Here is a 19,384-nt window from a genome sequence, read left to right on the forward strand (position 1 = left end):
TGATTTGTAATGGGCAATCTATATACAAAGCTAGTAAGGTCTACTGTTGTGAGTGAAAATGTGATTAAAGTTGATAGTTTAGAAACTGATTCATTTGCTATAAAAGGGGAAAAGGGGTTTGTCGAGTAAATAGAATTTTGCAATAAGTTGCTTTCGGGTGGTGTTCTTTGTTAAGTTGTGCATTCCAAGGTAAGGATGTTAGTTTCTAACCAAAGTTAATAAAAAAGGCAAATACTGAGCTGCTTTGATCACAAAATTGGAATTTTAATTTGTACAATTGTAACTGAATGTCTTTTATTACAGTGGAATGCAACATAGTATGCAACTGTACTAGAAAGCCAGAAAGCAACCACAACTTGGCAGAAAAATACTGTTTTGAAATAATGTATCTTGATTAACTGTTGTTTAAATGCAGCTGATAGTTGTGATGCAGGATAAGTCCAATAAGTCCAAAATCTTGTTATATAATTTTAGAGGTAATACACACAATACAAGTGAAGTCCAGGAAGCAAGGTTGATACAGTATCTTGATTTACTCTTGTTTTAATGCGGCTGATAGCTGTCTACACTGACTGTACAATCAGTGGAGCAAGATACAAATGTATGTCCAATAAGTCCAAAGTATTGTTATCACTCCGATATTTGGAGGTAATACACACATACAGTACAAGTGGAGTCCAGGAAGTAAAGTTGATACACCAGTGAGCCAGTGAAGACCTCCGATTGAAGGGTCTTTTCATTGGTTAATCCCAAGATGTTTAACACAGTTTCTTTTTAACTCCGTTGTTACTGCTACATGGTTTTAACTGTGTTGTTTGAATATAGCTGTCGCTCATAGTGAGGATTGGGCCTTTTATAACTGTATACAGACCAATAAGTTCTAGCCAGTTCCAATGCAATGGGCACTTTACATAGTGTCTCTTGACAAAATGTAGATTGAAAATGTTGGAGTAATCAGCACATAACATGGCAGTCAGTGGATTCTCTGAAAACGGTATCTTGTGCATTTTCTTATTGTTTTGCATTTTTGTTCTGTAAACATAATAAAAGAAAAAATCAATAGTTAAAAATATTAATAATGTTTTTAACAATAACTAATAGAGATGTACATGTAAATATTATGAGGTAACATATTAACATATATCACGACTACATGTACATGTTGATGCAGGGATGTCGCTAATGGACGGCTGCCCGCTAATTTCACTGGTTGAAAGAGGATTTACGGTAAATCCAGCTGAAATTTCACATGAAAATGAATATTTAGATAAACTTTTAAAGCTACTAAGGCCATAAATACCAGCTGGGTTGTTGATGATGAGCTGGCTTAATGTTCTCTTAGCAACATCCCTGTAGATGTCAAATTAATAATTATCAACATACATGTGTAATTACATGGACAAGAACAAGAAACAACTACATTGTGTACTGTATGTATGCTTACCTTAAATGTACAGTTGCAATATGGTGGGTTTGTGACCCAAAGGGTGACAAGGATGGGTTTGTCAGTGACCCAAAGGGTCACAAGGGATTCAAAAGAACCCCACAGATTTATGTGCTTAGACACCAAGACTGATTAACTACAACACTTTAATGTAACACAAGTAGATACTGAATTCACTTAAATCTTCTTTCTTTCTGAAACACATACCAAGGTACTTAACATGTAAATTATGCTTCTTTTTAACCCTTTAAGACCCAACAGTTACCACAACAAATTTCATCTCACAATGTCAATACTAAATCAAGAGAAGAGGTTAGGAGAATTATACTGTAATAAAATGGTCACCAAAGGGAAATTGCTTTGAACTTTTAACAAATTCTCCAAACAATGCTATAAGAAAATGTATGGAGATCAGTCAGGAGAATTTGTATGTGTATGATAGGGCTTAAAAGGTTAATCATTTACTGGTCATTATAGCCTACAAAAATGTACTGTACATACTGTGTCTACTATTTTTTGGTTGCTATCCACACAGCTTTATGGTCACTAAAGTATGTCTCGAGAACATCAGTTTGGACTCTTGATTCATTTAGATTTGTATAAATGTGATCAATTGTAGTTCTGTTGTCAGTGGTGAAGCCTGAAATAAGTTGTTTGTATCCATATGTTTCAATCATTTGATTATGTATACTGCTGTTTTGTACAACATTATTAAAATCAATGTTAAAATCACCAAGTATTATATGAAAATGTTCTGTTGACATAATGGAATGAAGTTCTCTCAATGCTTGAAGCAAATGTCTCGTTGACACTTTTGGTGATCTATAAATTCCAGCAATAAGAACATCTGGCAGACATTTAACTTTAATTATTGTTATTTCAACTCCATGCATATTTTGACATTTGGGATATCCATCATTACATTGAGCTCTGGTATAAACTGCAGTTCCATAGAATGGTCTTTGTGTATGCAACTGCCTATCAAATGAAGCATCATTTCTAAACAAGGAGAAGTCATTGATATTATATTCATCATTTTGGTCAAACACCCACAACCTAGTTTCAACAATGATATTTACATCTGCTACCTTTATGTTAAAATCATTTTTCACATCTGATATATGCTTGTGTAGTGAACGTGCATTAAGAAAAACAATCTTGACAAAATCATCACCAATGTCTTGAAGAGAAAATACAGATGTCTGAAGATAAGCCACTGTTCGCAACCTCTGCATTTCATTCTTAACTTTGTTACTCACAGTTATCTTTTTTTCATTGAGATTCTTTATATGTAATCCATCAATTGTGGTAACTCTACTTAATGCAACATAATGAATGTGGGGAATAGCGCGTCTTGAAGTAAGATCAACTACAACCTCAGTTTCAGTGTCACCCTGAGAACGGTGAATAGTTTTCCCTGCAGATGGCCGTAAAGGAAATTGTTTTCGAACGATTTGAGCAGCTTTACTTCTTCCTACAAAAAATGTCACACAAACAGGTTTTACTGGTGTCCAACTCTGCTGGATATTGTCACTGTAAAGGTGTCTATTTTCATTTCGAGTTTTCTCTCCAACTTTAGCATGATCAAATTCAACCCAAACAATTCCATCAGGACGTTCAGAACTTAGGAGACTGATAAATCTCACTAAACCTGCACTACCATTTGTAAGCCCATCATCTAATCTGATGTTTTGGCAGACTTCAATCCTTTCATTTTCTGCAATTGCAAGATGAGTTGCTAATTGCATAGTTTTTCGTGGATTATCTGGAACCTGTCGTAATAACCGTACCTTTAATTCCTCAGATTGAGTACCAATGACACTGTCAACCGCCTTGACAATATATTTTTTACCTGCTGCAGAATTATAAACTGACCTGTTAAACTCATCAACACTGTCATTTTGGATAAATAGGTGTGGAGCATGTCTGGGATAGTTCATTTTAGGATCTTCAATGATTCTTGCTCTCAGTATATTCAAGTCATTCTCAGTGTGAATGCCTTCACGTAGCCGATTAAGAATTTCTGCAAACTGATGGCTTTCTCTTTGACGCATAATTTCATGCAATTCAAACATCTGAAAATGTTTTTGCCATAGATTAGCTGCTAAAGGGGCATAATTACTCTCCAAATCTTCAAAAACATACCCGTCAAATACTGGCTGAAGTTGAAACAAATCTCCAATTGCTATAATACTCACTCCCCCAAAATCATTAGCTGTACCTATGATATCTTGAAGTCTTTTGTTAATCTGAATATTGAACATAGAATTTCCTATTTTTGATACCTCATCAATGAAAATTATCTTCAAACCAGCAAATTTGCATCTTAAGGAGTTCAAACGACTGGCATCAAGCTTCTTATAAATTTTTAAGGACTGGTTTGCAGGCACACCTAATGCAGTATGGATTGTATTTCCTTGAATATTGTAAGCAGCTTTACCAGTTGGAGCAACAAGGACAGCTTTAATTTGATGAAAATCATCACCGGCTCTTGTATTTAAATATTTGTAAACTGCTTGAAACATCACTTTAGTCAAGTGAGACTTTCCAACTCCAGCACCACCAGAAAGAAACAAATAGAAAGGTTCATTAGTTGTCTTTACAAGGTGTAAAACATGGTAGAAAAATTGCAATTGCTCAACATTTAGAGAACGGACAGCTTCCCTATACTCTTCATCTGGCAATTCATCAAACGAGAAATTTTGTTCACGATTCTCACTACTGGAAGGAATCCCCAGATCTTCAGAAAGATCGTAGTTCCTAACTTCTTCTGTGTTGCATAAACGTTCCCTATCGGTTTCTGCAAGGTCATGCAGTTCTACGTGTTGAGCATTTGGAGCTACGCAATCCCACATATCATCAGTGCATTCTACAGTTTGTACATCATCTAATACCTTGTCCAGTTGCTTACTACATGGTGCATACATGAGACATCTGATCATTTATCTGTTCAGTTAATCTCTGACAACGCTCCTTGTATGTCTCAAAGTCACCAAGCAAATCAGTGTTTTCATCTCTCCATGCAGTAAATAACATAAGGAGCTCACGATAGTGCTTTTCAGGGTTACTTTCTTTATTAAACCAAACACTTCTAATTACCCTAGCTTTTGACCGCTTCTGGGGTTGTTTTTGGTTCTTTGTTTTCAAATCACTGCTAGCTGCACATGTAATATCTGTACTAACCTCATCATCTTCATTATTGTCATGATCAAATATTTCTAATGGCAATCCATCAACATCAGTATTGTTGCAACTCTGCAAGTTTTTCAGGTTTGATTTCATATTATTGTCATACCAAGCTGCCCAGTCAGCTAATGTCACATTCTCTAGGCAAGATGGCCTTTTGGTGTACCTTTTTATTAAGCCACCTGATTCAATGTCTTCTGACTCATCTTCTAGGTGCTGAATGTCATCAATTGATTTCAGAAGATGAACCCTTTCATCTGGTAAAGCTGTATTAATAAATACCACTTCACGAGAAGAACGACGCATTGGTAACTGAAGTACAATATATACTGCCTCTTGTGCACTTATTTCAACACTGTTCAAGAATTTGTTACCAATGTCACGCACTTGCTGTTTAATACCCAAATTTCCTTCTCGAGCTTCCTCACATGCTTTTCTTAAAAGTTCACTCATACCTCTTTGCGCCTTTGATATGTAAGAAACAACATACATCACACAAGAGTAGATATCTAAAATGAATTGAACATCCATGTTTGCTCTCCATGCAAGCAGGCAGTGCTTGTTGTAATTATTGATTCTAAGTTCATTTGGCTTTCTTTTCAAAAATATTGTTGCCCTACTTAAGGAAGATCTAATGGCTAGAATATAAACCTCTTCTGTGACACCAAGCTTTTCGAGAAGTTCGTCAAATGAAATATCTTCTCCTTCCCTCATTGCATTAAGTTGCTCATTGATTTCTTTCCAAGTTGCTTTGTGCTCGTCCAAAAGACTAATTTGGTCACTTTCACTTAAAGGATACAATATTCGAGTGCTTTTCATTGGAGGCTGTGGAAAATTAAACCTGCATTTTTTCTCAAACCTTTTTTTACAAGTAAATGAATGTTTATGTTCCTGACGAGAAACTAATTCATCTAACTCACAACTGTTTCCAGGTTTTGAACAAGTGATAATTTTATCAACAAAATTGCAAATGTTTTCATCTGAATCTTCACCAAACTTTGGTGCACCTTCAATCCAAAAAGCATATGTATATGTGGTGAGCCACGCTGTTGAAATTCAACACGATAAAACCAATCTGCTATTTTTCCGAGAGGCGCACAATCACTATGCAAAAATTTAACAATAAATTGCTGAACTTGGAAGTCAAAATGTCTTGCACATGTGATAGGATCACTTTGTATTAACCTTGACTTTTCCTCCCACGACAATGCATTTAATTCATTATCACTGTATATTTTATGATCAGTCAATTCACCTAACATCCTTAACAGATGATTCCACTTTGTTTCAGCTGCAGAAAAGCTACAGAAAAGTGTTGCAGCTCCAAGTTGCCTTATCATGGCAAATAAATCTTTCTTAGCCTTCTCAAAGTAGGGTGGTGAACCACGAAGAGCTCTCAGAAATCGGTAGCCTTCATCCAAATGAACTAATTTGTCTAAAGCACCTTCTTTTTTTAACTCGCCTGCTGTTAGTCTCTTTCCTTTTGTTTTATGCTTTCGTAGAGCAATCTGGCATTTGCCTAATATTATTTTCATTTGCAGCTTTTTCAGTTTAAAAAAAATATTTTCGATACACTTAGCAACTCTGCGATCAGAATGCCTTAACTCTGATTTGCAAATGTCACTATAATACACAGGCACACTTCTTTCCTTATTATCTGCTCTCACTTTGCCATAGAATATCCCAGGATATGCTAGTTCTTCGCAATATTGGTCTTTAAACACACTTATTGGATGATTGCTTTCACCTGGTGCAAAGTTCAAAACCTTTTCACGCTCACAATCTTCTACAAAGTCTGGAGATGTCAACATTGTATCCAAAGTACCAGCACACATTTCTGATTCATCCACCTCATTCCAAGAATCTTCTTTTTCCCCTTCAGATTGAGTAGGACAAGAATCCTTAGAAAGATCTCTGCTAGAAAAATGCAAATCTTTTCCACTACCTGAGCATCTTGATACATCCAAAGTCACTGGTATACCAACTAATGCTTTTAGACTACCGGTAATAGGGTTTGCTGATCTATACCCTTTTGAACACACTTCAACAAGAACAACATTTTGTGGCTCAAGAATTTTATATCTGAACAGTTTGATTACAGTGGAAGTACTTACATTAACTGCTGCTTCACTGAATTCAGTAGATAAGTCATCTTCCAGTGGTAATAGATCATGTACAATGACCATGTGCTTTCTAAAAAGTGTTTGCTCTTTTTCCCAGGCACTACACAAAGAACAAAAAAACACCACTTCATTACTATTACAGTCATTGTGATGGAATACTGGCAGGTAGTTACTCTCTTCACAACATTCACTATCAGTTTCTACTGCATGATCATACAACATATGACTTTTTAATTTCATCCAGTCTATTAACACCTGTTCACAAGCAAGGCAAATAAAAACTTGACCACATTGAAATGGAAACAATCCACTATTTTGTGACAAAGATTCCACATTGTTATTCAGTGACTCATTAGAAGCTACAGGTGCATTCATTTCTCCAATGTTGCTTGAACTGCAGCAAGGTCTATCATTAATTGTGTCATTTTCCTTACACCCTGTAAACAAATCATTCCAATCTGGATTAAGTTTGATGCCTTCTTGTTGATATAGTACACCATTTTCAGTCAGCCATTCAGCTGCTTCAAAAACTTTGGATGGTCTTATATTTTGAGATAGGACATAGTTTTTGTATTTTAATTTTCTCTTCAGTTGCACTTTGATAGTCTCTGTTTCAGACGAAAGTCTTGGTAAAATAGTTACAGTATTAACAACATCAGCAGGAACATTTACTATGTTGCCATGGATTTTGAACTGCTTTCCTCTAGCTGCTTCATGTATCTTTTGAAAGATCAACCGTGGTGATACAAGTCTCCATTCTACTTCTGTCAAGTCTAAATGGTCAGGTTTAGATGGAAAATTCATTTTATTTTGCACTGCACATGGAGGAATTTTATTCTGCTTTAGGTGTTTATAACACGTATTACAAACCCATTGAGCTGTACAACATTGCTCACTTATTTTTATGCATTTTAGCACAGCTTCATTATCAAGTTTTAGTACAGTTTGAGCTCTAACAAGACTATGTTTGTACCATAACTGATCACAACATGTACAGACAAATGTTGGCCCTGTAGCAACCAGTTCACGAAAAATGGCAACCAGCTCATCGCAAGACATTTGGTTTCTATTTGTATAGGCTTCTCTCCTTTTTCTCAACCGTTCTTCTTTCTGTTGCTTTGTTTCAGTTTCTTTTGCTTTTCTTCGGGATTCTCTCTTTTTCTTTAGTCTCCTTTCTCGTTGTTCATTGCTTTCAGTTTGCTTGTTTTTCATGTTTTGTTCTCTACTTTCCTTTAACCTATTTTCTTTCTGCTGCTTGGTTTCACTTTCTCTTTTTTTTCTCATTAGTTCCCGATACTTCCTTAACCTATTTTCTCTCTGTTCTTTGCTCTCGGTTTCTTTTTTTTTTAATTCTTTGTTCCCTGCACTTTCTTAACCTATTTTCTCTCTGCTCCTTGGTTTCAATTGCTTTTCTTTTTAAATACTTTTCCCTGTACTTTTGTGACATACTATCCCTTTTACCTTCAGTTTCAGCGCTAATTCTTTTGACTTTCTTTTCTCCAGATGTAGGTAGGCTTTCTACGTGTTCTTCTGATTTTTCTTGTTTTCTCTTCCTGCTATTGTTGCTATCATTTTCTTGTGAGCTATTTTCTGTTTCCCATTCTAAATTGTGACATTGACTGTATGACTCCTTACATCTTACAATATTGTCTCCTATGGTAAATTGTTGACTGCAAGTACTTGTGAAACTTCTGTAATTATCAAGTGACAATTTTTTAACTTTAATACCCAAAACTTCATAAGGGATTACGGTACATTCTTTTCTCTGTAAAAGTGTTGAAGGTACTGCACTATTTCCTCTATACTGGTAAACTCCAATAGTATTGCTGTTCCATTTTCAGCAAGATTACCATTAATGTCTCGTGAATGGGAATCAAAAATTCTGTAATGACCTTTGTTGTCAATAAAAATGGCAACTGTATTGATTTCAATAGTCAACAAAAAGGCATCATAATCTTTTATTAAAATCATTAATGCATGTTGCAGTGGTACAAAATAGTCTCTAGTATCAGACATGTGTAAATCACCAGCAAAACTGCTACTAAAACTAATGGAAAAGTTTTCGTCATTTATGGACAATGCAGAAGGAATCTCAGATAGCAACAGTCTGTCTTTCCCTACTGACTTACTAATATGAGAATAAAGCACATTGCCTTGAATCAATACTTCATTCAGCTGATCTCTTGACCACAATGCATTATTTTTACAATTGTAAACAACTGCAGTTAGGCACATCGCTACGCATTGGTTGCCAGCATTTCTTCCAAACAGTGCAACATCACCTTGATGATAGTCAGCTGTGACAGTTTTAGACGAATCTACAGCGAACAAAGGCCCAGGATTCGTTTCCACATCATTGGCAAGTCGAATCAACAGTGGAATATAGCAACGATACAAACACATTTGGGTAAACCAAAGTCTTGCATAATAAGTCATTTGCCACGAGCGGATTACTCTTTTTAATGTAGGAAGATATATCGCTTCCATGTAAAACATAAACAATAGCGTAGACCAGAATTTCCCTCTCATACGATTTGAATATTCTTTGGCCTTTAAGTAAATGTTATGTAGCCCCACAACCGCTCTATATTGCATTAAAGACACCATGATCTACGGTATCAATGTATGGTCAAGCAAACAAAAACTTCAGATGGCTCACCTTTTCAATCTTTGCAGTCTCAGCAGTTTTCACGAAGGTGATAAAAGCTTTTTCTACACCTCTCGTCTTTACTTCAAGCTCAAAGTCACCAAGATCGCCAATATTTCAGTTCACAGTTATTTCAATTCTGACAATTCTGACAATGCTCATAAAGTGCTCAAATTGCTCAATAGTGCTCAATCAGTTCAACTGACAGACAAGGGTCCGACCAAAAATAGCACTCACCAACACGTAAAAGCGTTAAACCAAATATAATGTAGACCCTTGACCTGTCGCGTTTGCGAGTAAGTCGATTTTGTATGTATGCACGACAAGTTCTGAAAGAGTTTGTAAGTGAGTGCAAAAATATAACAGCTACGTACAAAACTACAAGTCGAGGCTTCTCTTCTCACCAAACAGCAAAATCACCACAACCCAAGATGGCGGATCCCAAAGAAATGAAGGAAACAATAACACACGTGACCCATATGCCTAGTTCCCAGTGCCACTCGGTTGGAGTAATTGTAACATTGCCCGTCCACGGGCCACAACATATAGGCGTCTGTCACAGCCTAATGAAACATTTATATTTTAATTCATTTTAAAGGAGTAGAAACTTTAGGAAATGTATTAGAAATTGTTTTCGAAATAATTAAGTTAATAGATATGGCAGGCCGTGCATAAATTCATTGTTTATTTCCCGCGAAAATTTAGTCGTATTATTGGTTTTCATAGTATTAATTCCAGATAAGGTAGGCTGATTAAACATGCTCCTGTTATTTAGGCAAAAGCGGATTTCAATACATAAGGATCCAAGTTCAGATCATTCAAGGTGAAATAAACAGTATGCTTCAAGCAAAAATAGTAAGTGGAATAAAAAAAATTCAACACAAACAGAGCAATTAGTGATCAACAGCGTAAGAAACCTTTTGATCCTTATGAGCGATGCAAATTGTGCGGTATAGGAGCTTTCCTTACTTAAGAATGGATACGAATTCCACGAAAAGTGGGCCACACGAAAGCAACTGCTGCAATCAGACAAAAACGCTATCGCTGTTATTAGTGAGAGGTACTAAAATTTCACAAGTCAAATTAGATGGTTGTCACGTGGTTGTCGTCTAATGTAAAATATATACACCTTATTCATAAATGGCGGAACGCGCGGAAGAGTTTGGGTCGAGTACATAAAAGCGAGGCGAGTACGGCTGCACTTCGAACCAAAGAAAATAGGAGTGAGCCGAGATCTTGGTTTAACTGAGCCAGCTCGGTCAACCGGGATGACATGAAGCGGCCCTAAGAATGGAAAGCTTGTCTGACCTTGATGTCGTCAATTCATTTGACGAAAAAAGTCTCGAGGATTCATTTCTCCGTTCATTCATTTCAACAATTCACAGTTCTTGACAGGTCTTAACTGTTCTGATTCACGTCACATAACTCTGCACAGCTCACTGATTCATTCGCAGCCTGACAGTTTTGTCTTCTCAGTATCCGGCTCCGTGGACCAAATGTCGTGGGGCGACGATAAAACACAATTGCTGGTCCGTTTAAACTCAACTTTACTACAACAATTGCAATATTCTGACCTTTTTTAACTCGGCGAACAACACACATAGCTCGCTCGAATGCTCGCTCGATTAGTCCTCGCATCAGACATGGCTTATGTAGTAGCTTATAGCAACGGAACGGAAATGATGATAAAACAGAAGTTCGGGAAGCGGGAGGGACAAAGTAGGTATGTGAGAACTTTGCTACCAGTGATCATATAGCTCACGAATTTATCACCATCCAATAGCAAAGTTGCATGTCATCGTATTCAGTGAAGTCAAGTTCTGTTATCTCCGAGCGTTAAAGAAAAGAACATCGCGTTTGAAGTCTCTTAGTCGTTGGTCGTTTATCGCAGTCAGTCCAATTTTTACAGGATCATTTTGCTCTGTCCATACCTTGGTAAGTTGATAAACGTATTATGAACTGATTTGTTGTGCCAGAAGCTTGTTGCTGGTTGTTTATTTTGCCGTGGTTTTATTTATATTGTTTTCCGAGTCCGTCTACGGGTTTTACAGCCATGTTACTACGAGTTCTTTAGTTATTAACCTGCTTTTTGGTTGTTGTTGTTGTTGTTTTTTTACTGCATCCTTGGGTTTAGTTCTGGACCTTTTTTGAACAAAAACTTGGTTCCTGTGGATTTTTGATTTGAATTGGAATGTGATTCATGAATGGCGGATCGCATCGTTTTCTGCGTATTGCTGCCCATTTTTTTACGGACCGACCCTTTTTAACCAGGCAATTAAGAGAATGTATAATAAAATTGAACGCTAAGAAATTTGAACGACGTTTCGACCGTTCGACGGTCATTTTCAAGTTAGGTGTTTGAATAAAATTACATGTGTAAATATAGGGGGGGGGGGGGTAAAAGCGCTAAAATATGTACATACAAACAATAGACAATAAGAATAAAAAGGCTAAAAATGGCTAAAAAATAACTTTGTGCGAATGACATGCATAGTTGTACAAGATATAATTAAAAAACGTAAAGCAAGCGAATAAGACGACGAGAATAAGAACATTAAAATACCTAAAAATATCTAAACAAATAATTTCGCGCGGATCGAGTCACTCTGTTTGTTAAGTTTTGGTTTCAGAAGTCTAATAAAAAGCATTTCAAAAATCAAACAGTCAAGCTTGCTTTGGCACTTCCTTAAAATCCTAAAGTTCTTCTCTTTTTTTTTTTTTTTATTTTTTTTTTTTTTTATTGCAATTACAAAAACGAACATTAATTACACAGTAAAGTTACATACAATTTAGGAATAGGAAAAAAAGAGAAAAAAAATTATAATGAAAAAAAAAAATAATAATAAAGTTAATTAATAAATATGATATAATTACAATTCACTATTACAATTCTCAAGTTATTTCATACACAAAGATAGCCTTAAGGATAGTAACATTTGAAATAATAACAATAATACATTTTTATTATATAGGTTTAATTAACCATTTTTTATTAAAATATTCTTTTTTTGTGATTTTACTTTCTATTTCATACTTAATTTTAATTTTGGCTTTAAACCCCTCAATTTTAGGAAGGGTTTGACTTCTTCTGCAGTCCCACAAGAACAATTTTCCAATAATTATGAAGTAATTTAATAGATCAAGTAAAGGGCATTTTTCCGTAAATATTCCAAATAAAACATCTTTTAGGGAGAGGTGGATTTTCTGTTTTGATAGTAGGTGCCAGTATGATGCAAAATCTGTCCAGAATTGTCTAGTGTGGGAACAGTTATAAAAGAAATGATTTGAGGTTTCTGACTCAGTTTTACAAAACGTACACAAATCATCGCTTCTGTAACCAATTTTAAGTAATTTAGTATTCGTATAAAAAATAGAGTTTATAACTTTATATTGGAAAGCTTTAACATAAGATTCAAGTGCAACAGAATGTGGTAATAAGAAGATTTGATTGATTTGGTCGATTGTGAAATCAAAATCCCTCTGCAATTTGAAGGTGATATTGGGAGGTTGAGCCTTTCTGGAAACAAGTAGAGAATAGTAATCTTTTGATCTTTTTTGTTTAATATCGAATATGTTATTCTCAAATGTAAAAGAGGGAGATAGGGTTGATAATGGTACATTCGCAATCCTTAGCTGTGAGGGTATAGAGTGTCGGAGGCCTGCCCACTGAAGAAAATTGGTTTTGTTAATCTTGTTCGAGAAGTGAGTGAAGGCAACGTTAATATCCCGGTCAAAAAGAAGATCATGCGTGTACGTGATTCCTGCCTCGCGATAATTTTTGAAATAAACCGGTTTTTTATCGATTTTTATGTCTTTATTATTCCAAATAATGTTTTGATAATCCTTTTCTTCAGCAAAGGTATCGCGAAATTCTGACCACCATTGCAGAAGTTCGTAGTAAAATTGAGAGGATAAATTGAAATCTTTCACATCATAGTTACAACTGAGAAAGAAGATCCCCCCAACGTGCTCTAACAGATAAAGAAAATATCTCTTCCATGTAGCAGTTGAATCATTAAATACTCTCTGTAGCCATCCTAACCTCAAAGATCTAATCATGCAATCAACATCTATCATTTTTAAACCGCCCTTCTCATATTCGTTTATTACAGACACACGAGTTACTTTATCTACACCTTTCCACAGAAACTTGAAAAGCAATCGATTCAGTTCACTTACTACTTCTGTTGGTGTTGGTAATATCGAGCAAACATAAACAAACTTCGAGATCAAGAAGGATTTGATTATTGTTATTTTACCATAAAGAGATAGGCCTCTCGAGGACCAGATATTAATAAGCTTTTTGATGCTGTCAAGTCTTTCGATAAAATTCTTCTCCTTTAGAAGTTTCGGATCGTATGTGAAATAAACTCCTAAAGCTTTGATCGAGGTTTTAGGCCACTTAATGCCGAATGGTTCTTCCATTTTTCCTCTAAATGAACCAATCCACATACCTTCCGTTTTTGAGGAATTGATATTGAGGCCGGAAATGTTTTGAAAAAGCTCCATCAGTTTAAAGAGTGATTTTGCTGAATCGACATCGGCTAATGTTGCAGTTGTATCATCAGCATATTGCAGGACTTTTGTTTCCTCTTGTCCAATAACAATACCTTTGATATCAGGGTTCTGTCGAATGGCGATTGCCAGCGTTTCTACCGCAATTACAAAAAGGTATGGAGATAGAGGATCTCCCTGTCGAACGCCACGTTCAAGTGGGAAGAAGTTTGAAGTTGATCCGTTGTTTATGATACAGCTTTTTATGTCTTTGTAGAAAACTCTAACCCAGCGAATGAAGTCTGGACCGAAATTGAATTCTTCAAGACATTTTAAGAGAAATTCCCATTCAACACTATCAAAGGCCTTCTGAAAATCGATAAAAACCATTAAACCGGGAATATTTTCCTTTGCAGTGATATCCATAATATCGTAGATAGATCGTATTGTTTCGCCTATAAAACGATCTTTTACATATCCAGTCTGATTTTGATGAATTATATCAGGAAGAACATTTTTTATCCTCCATGCAATTGCTTTAGTCATAATTTTTGTATCTACATTTACAAGAGAGATAGGGCGCCAATTTTCTAGAAGCGAACGATCTTTCCCTTTTTTTTCAATAAGAGTGATGACAGCTTGTTTTTGAGAGTTAGACATCTCACCTTTTTCAAAACATTCATTAACACATCTAATAAAGCTATCCTTAAGTACCGCCCAGAAGGTTTTATAGAATTCGATGGGAATACCATCATTTCCTGGGGTTTTATTAAGATCAAAGCTGTTTAGAAGACGAAAACATTCCTCTGATGAAATGGACCCTTCGCATTGCTTTTGCTGCTCTTCAGATAATTTTGGAATAGTTAGATCGTTTAAGAACGCAGAGATTTTTTGTGTAATTTCTGGATCGATGTTTTTACTCTTATAGAGGTCTCGATAAAACCGTTCCTGCTCCTTTAATATACAAAACGGATCTGTCTTAATTACGCCACTAATAAAAAGTTTTCGTATATGTTTCTTTACGTGATTTCTTTTCTCCAGATTTAGAAAATATTTCGTGCTTTTTTCCCCGTATTCATGCCAGCGGGCACGCGCTCGTATAATAATTCCTTTGGTTTTTTCTTCGTAGAAGGTTTCCAATTTTTCCTGAACAGCCTGATATCGTGATGCGTTTGAGTCACTTGGTGTCGTTTCAAGTTCTTTCTTTGCCTTACTTAATTCTTCTTGTAGAGTTTTTTCCTTCTCATTCCTTTCCTTTGATTTTCTCTTGGAGAAATTTATTGCGTGAGCCCTTATATTGTATTTAATCCAATCCCAGACACTCCGATGGTCTGAAAGTTCCTTTCTTCCCTCTGCAGCCCATACTGGCAGCAGTTCTGTTACACTGTTTACATACGCATCATCCGCTAACAACGAGCAGTTTAATTTCCAATATCCAGGACCCTTTAGCTCATTTTCTAGCTTTCCAATTTCTAGCGAAATTGCTTCATGGTCTGTCCTAATAGCGGGAATTATCTCAGTCGATCTCACCATGTCAAATAAATTGTTAGATATCAGATAATAATCAAGTCGACAAAATATTCTTGGAGATTTTTGACTCCAGGTGAAACTCTTTGTATCTGGGTTTTTGATTCGCCATATGTCTACCAAATCAAGTTGACTTTGTAAGCATTCAATACAATTAGTAACTGATTTTCTTTGGAGCAGCACGCCCCCTTTTTTGTCAAGCTCAGGATTTAATGGACAGTTGAAATCGCCTCCTATGATGATATTTTCTTCTGATTCTAGGTTTTCTTTTTGTAAGATTGCAAATAGATTTTTGAAGAAGGTTATAAGATCTTTATCTTTGTTTGGAGCGTATATGTTAATTAACACATACGTTCTATCTTTGATGACAGCTTTTACAATGATATAGCGCCCCATAGGGTCAAGAATCTGCTGATGAATAGAACAATCAAATCCAGCTTTAATCATGATTGCGACTCCACGTGCGTTAGAGCTTCCGTGGGATGTTATGATCTTTTCACCCCATTCATTCTTCCATTGTGTTTCTGTTTTAACTGTGGAGTGTGTTTCTTGCAAAAATATTATGTCTGCTTTGCGTTTTCTGCACCAAGTGAACATTGTTCTTCTTTTTTGAAAATTGCTAATGCCCTTTACATTGAGCGATACTAATTTAAAAACATCCGCCATTTAGCATATCTGATTTGATCTGAAGTTGGAAACTGCAGAAGAAGCCAAAAAGAGAGAGAGAAAAAAAACCTATGGTGACGAAAAAACATCTCAAGAGTAAGAGAATAAATTATCTTCGAAATCAAAGTAATATAAAGAAAAACTGTTAAAGAATGTGCGCATTGAAAATAACTGAGATTTGCAGGCGTTGATTGGTGCCTATCAGTAGTAAAATCGAATTTATAATTAATTACCGCGTCGCCGTATACAAGAAAATAATTAATACAAACTACAAATAACGTAAATACACAAAATGTTTCGCTAACGTGCATTTGAGCTCATCAGCCCTCAGTCTGCCTAAACTGTGCTATTCATAATAAGTCCATAGTAAGGAAGATTATCGGTCTCCGCACCCCTATATACTTGTCCATTAATAATTAGCTTGTCAACTTTGAAAAAAGCTGACTGTTTCCCTTGTTTGGCTTTCTTTAGTACTGGGTACAGTTTCTGATGAATTGCATCAATCTCTTTGGGATAGTCGTGAGAAATTCCTATTCCGGTACCCTTCAATTTTTTAACCTTTGACATTACGTACTCTTTATCCTGATAGAAACTAAATTTGGCGATTATCGGCCTAGGCTTAGTACGTGTTTGCGAGTTTCGCCGAGTTGGAAGGCGATGCACCCGCTCAAAGCGAAATTCATTCATATCTTCTCTTATTATTCCCAGTTTCTCTTCCATCATATTTCTCACTAAATCTTCAGTTTCTCGCGGTGTCTCACCTTCTGTTTCGTCGAGATTAAATATCTTTACGCTTTCCCTTCTCGTATAGGCCTCTAGTTTGATGTTTCGGCACTTTATCTGCTCCATCTCCTTTCTAAGTTTTCGCACCTCTTCGCTGTCTTGTGCTTGTTGCGTGCATAAACTCGCCACGCTGGGTTTTAGTTCTTGTAGTTCTTTCTTCGTGTTATCTGCCGCCTTCTTTAATTCTTTGTTTTCATCTTCAATGGTTTTTAGACGATCCTTCAGAGTAGCAATTTCGGAAAACAAGTCCAGCAGTTTATCCATCTTGGCCTCCAAATTAGCCAGCCTTCCAGAAGCTTCGCACCAATGGTCGCCATCACACTCTTCATCCGTTTGAGAACCGGTAGTTTGTCGCAGTCGCTTGCGTGAGGTAGTCTTCGAATCGGTTGGGACCTCTTCCGTTTCAAGTTTTTCCATTTTTTGCAGACAGAGCGCTGATTAAATTGAGATTCACATACTTTTTTAAAGATTTCTTCAGGAGAGATCAAATACACGTCTGTCTTCTACCTGTGCTACCGCGCCTTCTTTCTTCTCGATGTTGTGTGGCTCCTTTCCATGTTGTTCTTTCACGTGATGTCCGATAGACGATCCTTTGTGTTCTTCGATGCGCTGGTGCAAGTGTCGACAAGAATAGCCGACGTAATCTGCATCACACAGATCACACTTATAATAATAAACAGCGCTTTGTTGGTTTACGATGGGCGGTTTCTGTTCCTTCACTTTAATTGTGTCTTTGATCTTACGGCTGGTGTAAACTGGACGGATCTCGGTGTTTATCTTTCGGCTGAGATCGCTCAGTTGCCTGCGTACTAAGTTTGCTGCTTTTTGATCCTTGTACGGCAAAACGACTCTAATAGGAACTTCTCGCTGACAAGGGACCTGCTGTTGTTGGGACACGCATTTCCCGTTACAACTTTCGCCTCGACGAATTGTCGGATGGTGGTTTCTACGAGGGATTCTGGATATTGTAAACGGGCAAAGGTCTCCTTTAGACGTTCGCATTCTTGATGGAAAAGTTGCCAGTTCGAGGAAAGCTTGAATGCGCGATTCAGCATTGTTTTAAGTAGTGAGTGCTTGTACTTTACATCAACATGGCTTTGGTAGTGTAATAAAAGCCCGGTATCTGTCGGTTTCTTGTAGACCTTCGTGTCCAGCTGGGATCCATTTTTGATAATCTCCATTCCTAGAAACGGTAGTTTGTTGTTGTCTTCCAGTTCCATTGTGAAACTGACAGAGGGATGGATTTCGTTTAGTGTTGATAAGAATTCAGAGGCAGCTGTAGCATCAGGCATTTTGCTGAAAGCCAAAGTAAACGCCCATCGTAAACCAACAAAGCGCTGTTTATTATCAGACGACGTTCGAATTGTATCCCATGATGCATTTCGTTTCATCTTATATTATCACTGCGTACGTGACCTAATCAGTATTGTTCAGCTCTCGCGAAGCGAGAAGAAGCGTTCGCCATGGCAGACGACGTTCGAATAGTATCCCATGGTGCAATTCTCCGCGCACTTCACGCAATATCGAAGTTATGGCGGATTCCACCGTAAAATAACGCCGCTTTCTCTACGGCACATTTCGTATTTTTTTCCAGTCAAAAGCATGAAAATTGTATTATTTTGTTGTTTGACATACTTTCATTGATTTGCAATTGTCCTATGTCCGTGGTTTGTTAAAAAACGTCCTTTATTTTGATTATTTTGATTAGCTCTCCTTCACAAAGTGTTCACTGACCCGCGACGAGGTCATAAATATTCACGATTCTTCGGAATATAAGCAGGTTTCTACTAAATATGGATCTCACGCTAGCATAATGAAGGCCGTATTATTCTACTTGCAAAGAAGTACCCAGAAGTACCCGCATCTTAATGACTTTTTCAGCGATCAAAGATGACTGAAATTTCGATCGAAAACCAGCGCCGCGTGCTGCGAAGCGTGTGTGATGTCTTTTTCAGGCAACAATCGCAGGGCTCTATCGTGTGCTTTGTCATCATTGCCATTTATATTTACATTCAAAATGACTAATTTCGAAAGTAATTTTATAACTGTACTCTTCAAATAAGTGAAATGCTTACAACTGGTGAAAAATAACCGTAATAATAAGCTCAAATATGTATTCACAGATTATGTAGACAACGCCGAACGAGCCCGCCAATTGCGAAGCGGACAGACTAGAGATCGATAGAGATGTAAGAAGAAATGTAAGAAAACCGATTCGGATCAGCACAGGACTTCTTTATTAACACTCCAGCAACAAATAGCTCATCTATAGCCGAATTTTTGACTGTCACAGGAACGAGAGCTCTTCGACGTTCGTCCAATTGTTCGATAACACTAACATGTATTTCTCTGTATACTAGCGAAACACAGGTAAATCCCTTCAATGTGACACTGAAATTGTCCTTTGAAACGCAGTGAACGTGGAATAAGTCGTTTTCCTCGAAAGCAGCAGCTTTTGAATCCAAACTAGTCCGGAAACACGCCATGGCGAACGCTTCTTCTCGCTTCGCGAGA

General features: G+C 36.7%; 2 protein-coding genes across 3 annotated transcripts in view; both read right to left on the minus strand.

Moving 5' to 3' along the window:
• Window positions 1-355: 355 nt before the first annotated feature.
• The window catches only part of LOC144656692 (uncharacterized), a 76,197-nt gene continuing 57,168 nt past the window's right edge, over window positions 356-19,384 (minus strand). The window contains exons 1-3 of one of the 2 annotated variants that reach the window (XR_013571358.1): window positions 9,413-9,949; window positions 6,745-6,853; window positions 1,015-1,032 (exon numbers count right to left, since the gene is read on the minus strand). Coding sequence is in view for 1 of the 2 variants with exons in the window: in XM_078516935.1 (XP_078373061.1) it covers window positions 1,012-1,032; window positions 6,745-8,037 (1,314 nt within the window). In the remaining variant the exon portion in view is untranslated. Of the gene's footprint in view, window positions 1,033-6,744; window positions 9,964-19,384 lie in introns of those variants that run through there. The other variant, XM_078516935.1, reaches the window with a different exon arrangement.
• LOC144656380 (uncharacterized) lies at window positions 5,542-6,689 on the minus strand. The gene is made up of 2 exons (XM_078516602.1): window positions 6,673-6,689; window positions 5,542-6,628 (listed from the first exon to the last, which is right to left on the minus strand). The coding sequence occupies exons 1-2, from the start codon at window positions 6,687-6,689 to the stop codon at window positions 5,542-5,544; spliced, it is 1,104 nt and encodes a 367-aa protein (XP_078372728.1).

The sequence above is a fragment of the Oculina patagonica genome, chromosome 6, assembly GCF_052425735.1.
Source record: "Oculina patagonica isolate OP01 chromosome 6, crgOcupat, whole genome shotgun sequence".
NCBI classification, from domain to species: domain Eukaryota; kingdom Metazoa; phylum Cnidaria; class Anthozoa; order Scleractinia; family Oculinidae; genus Oculina; species Oculina patagonica.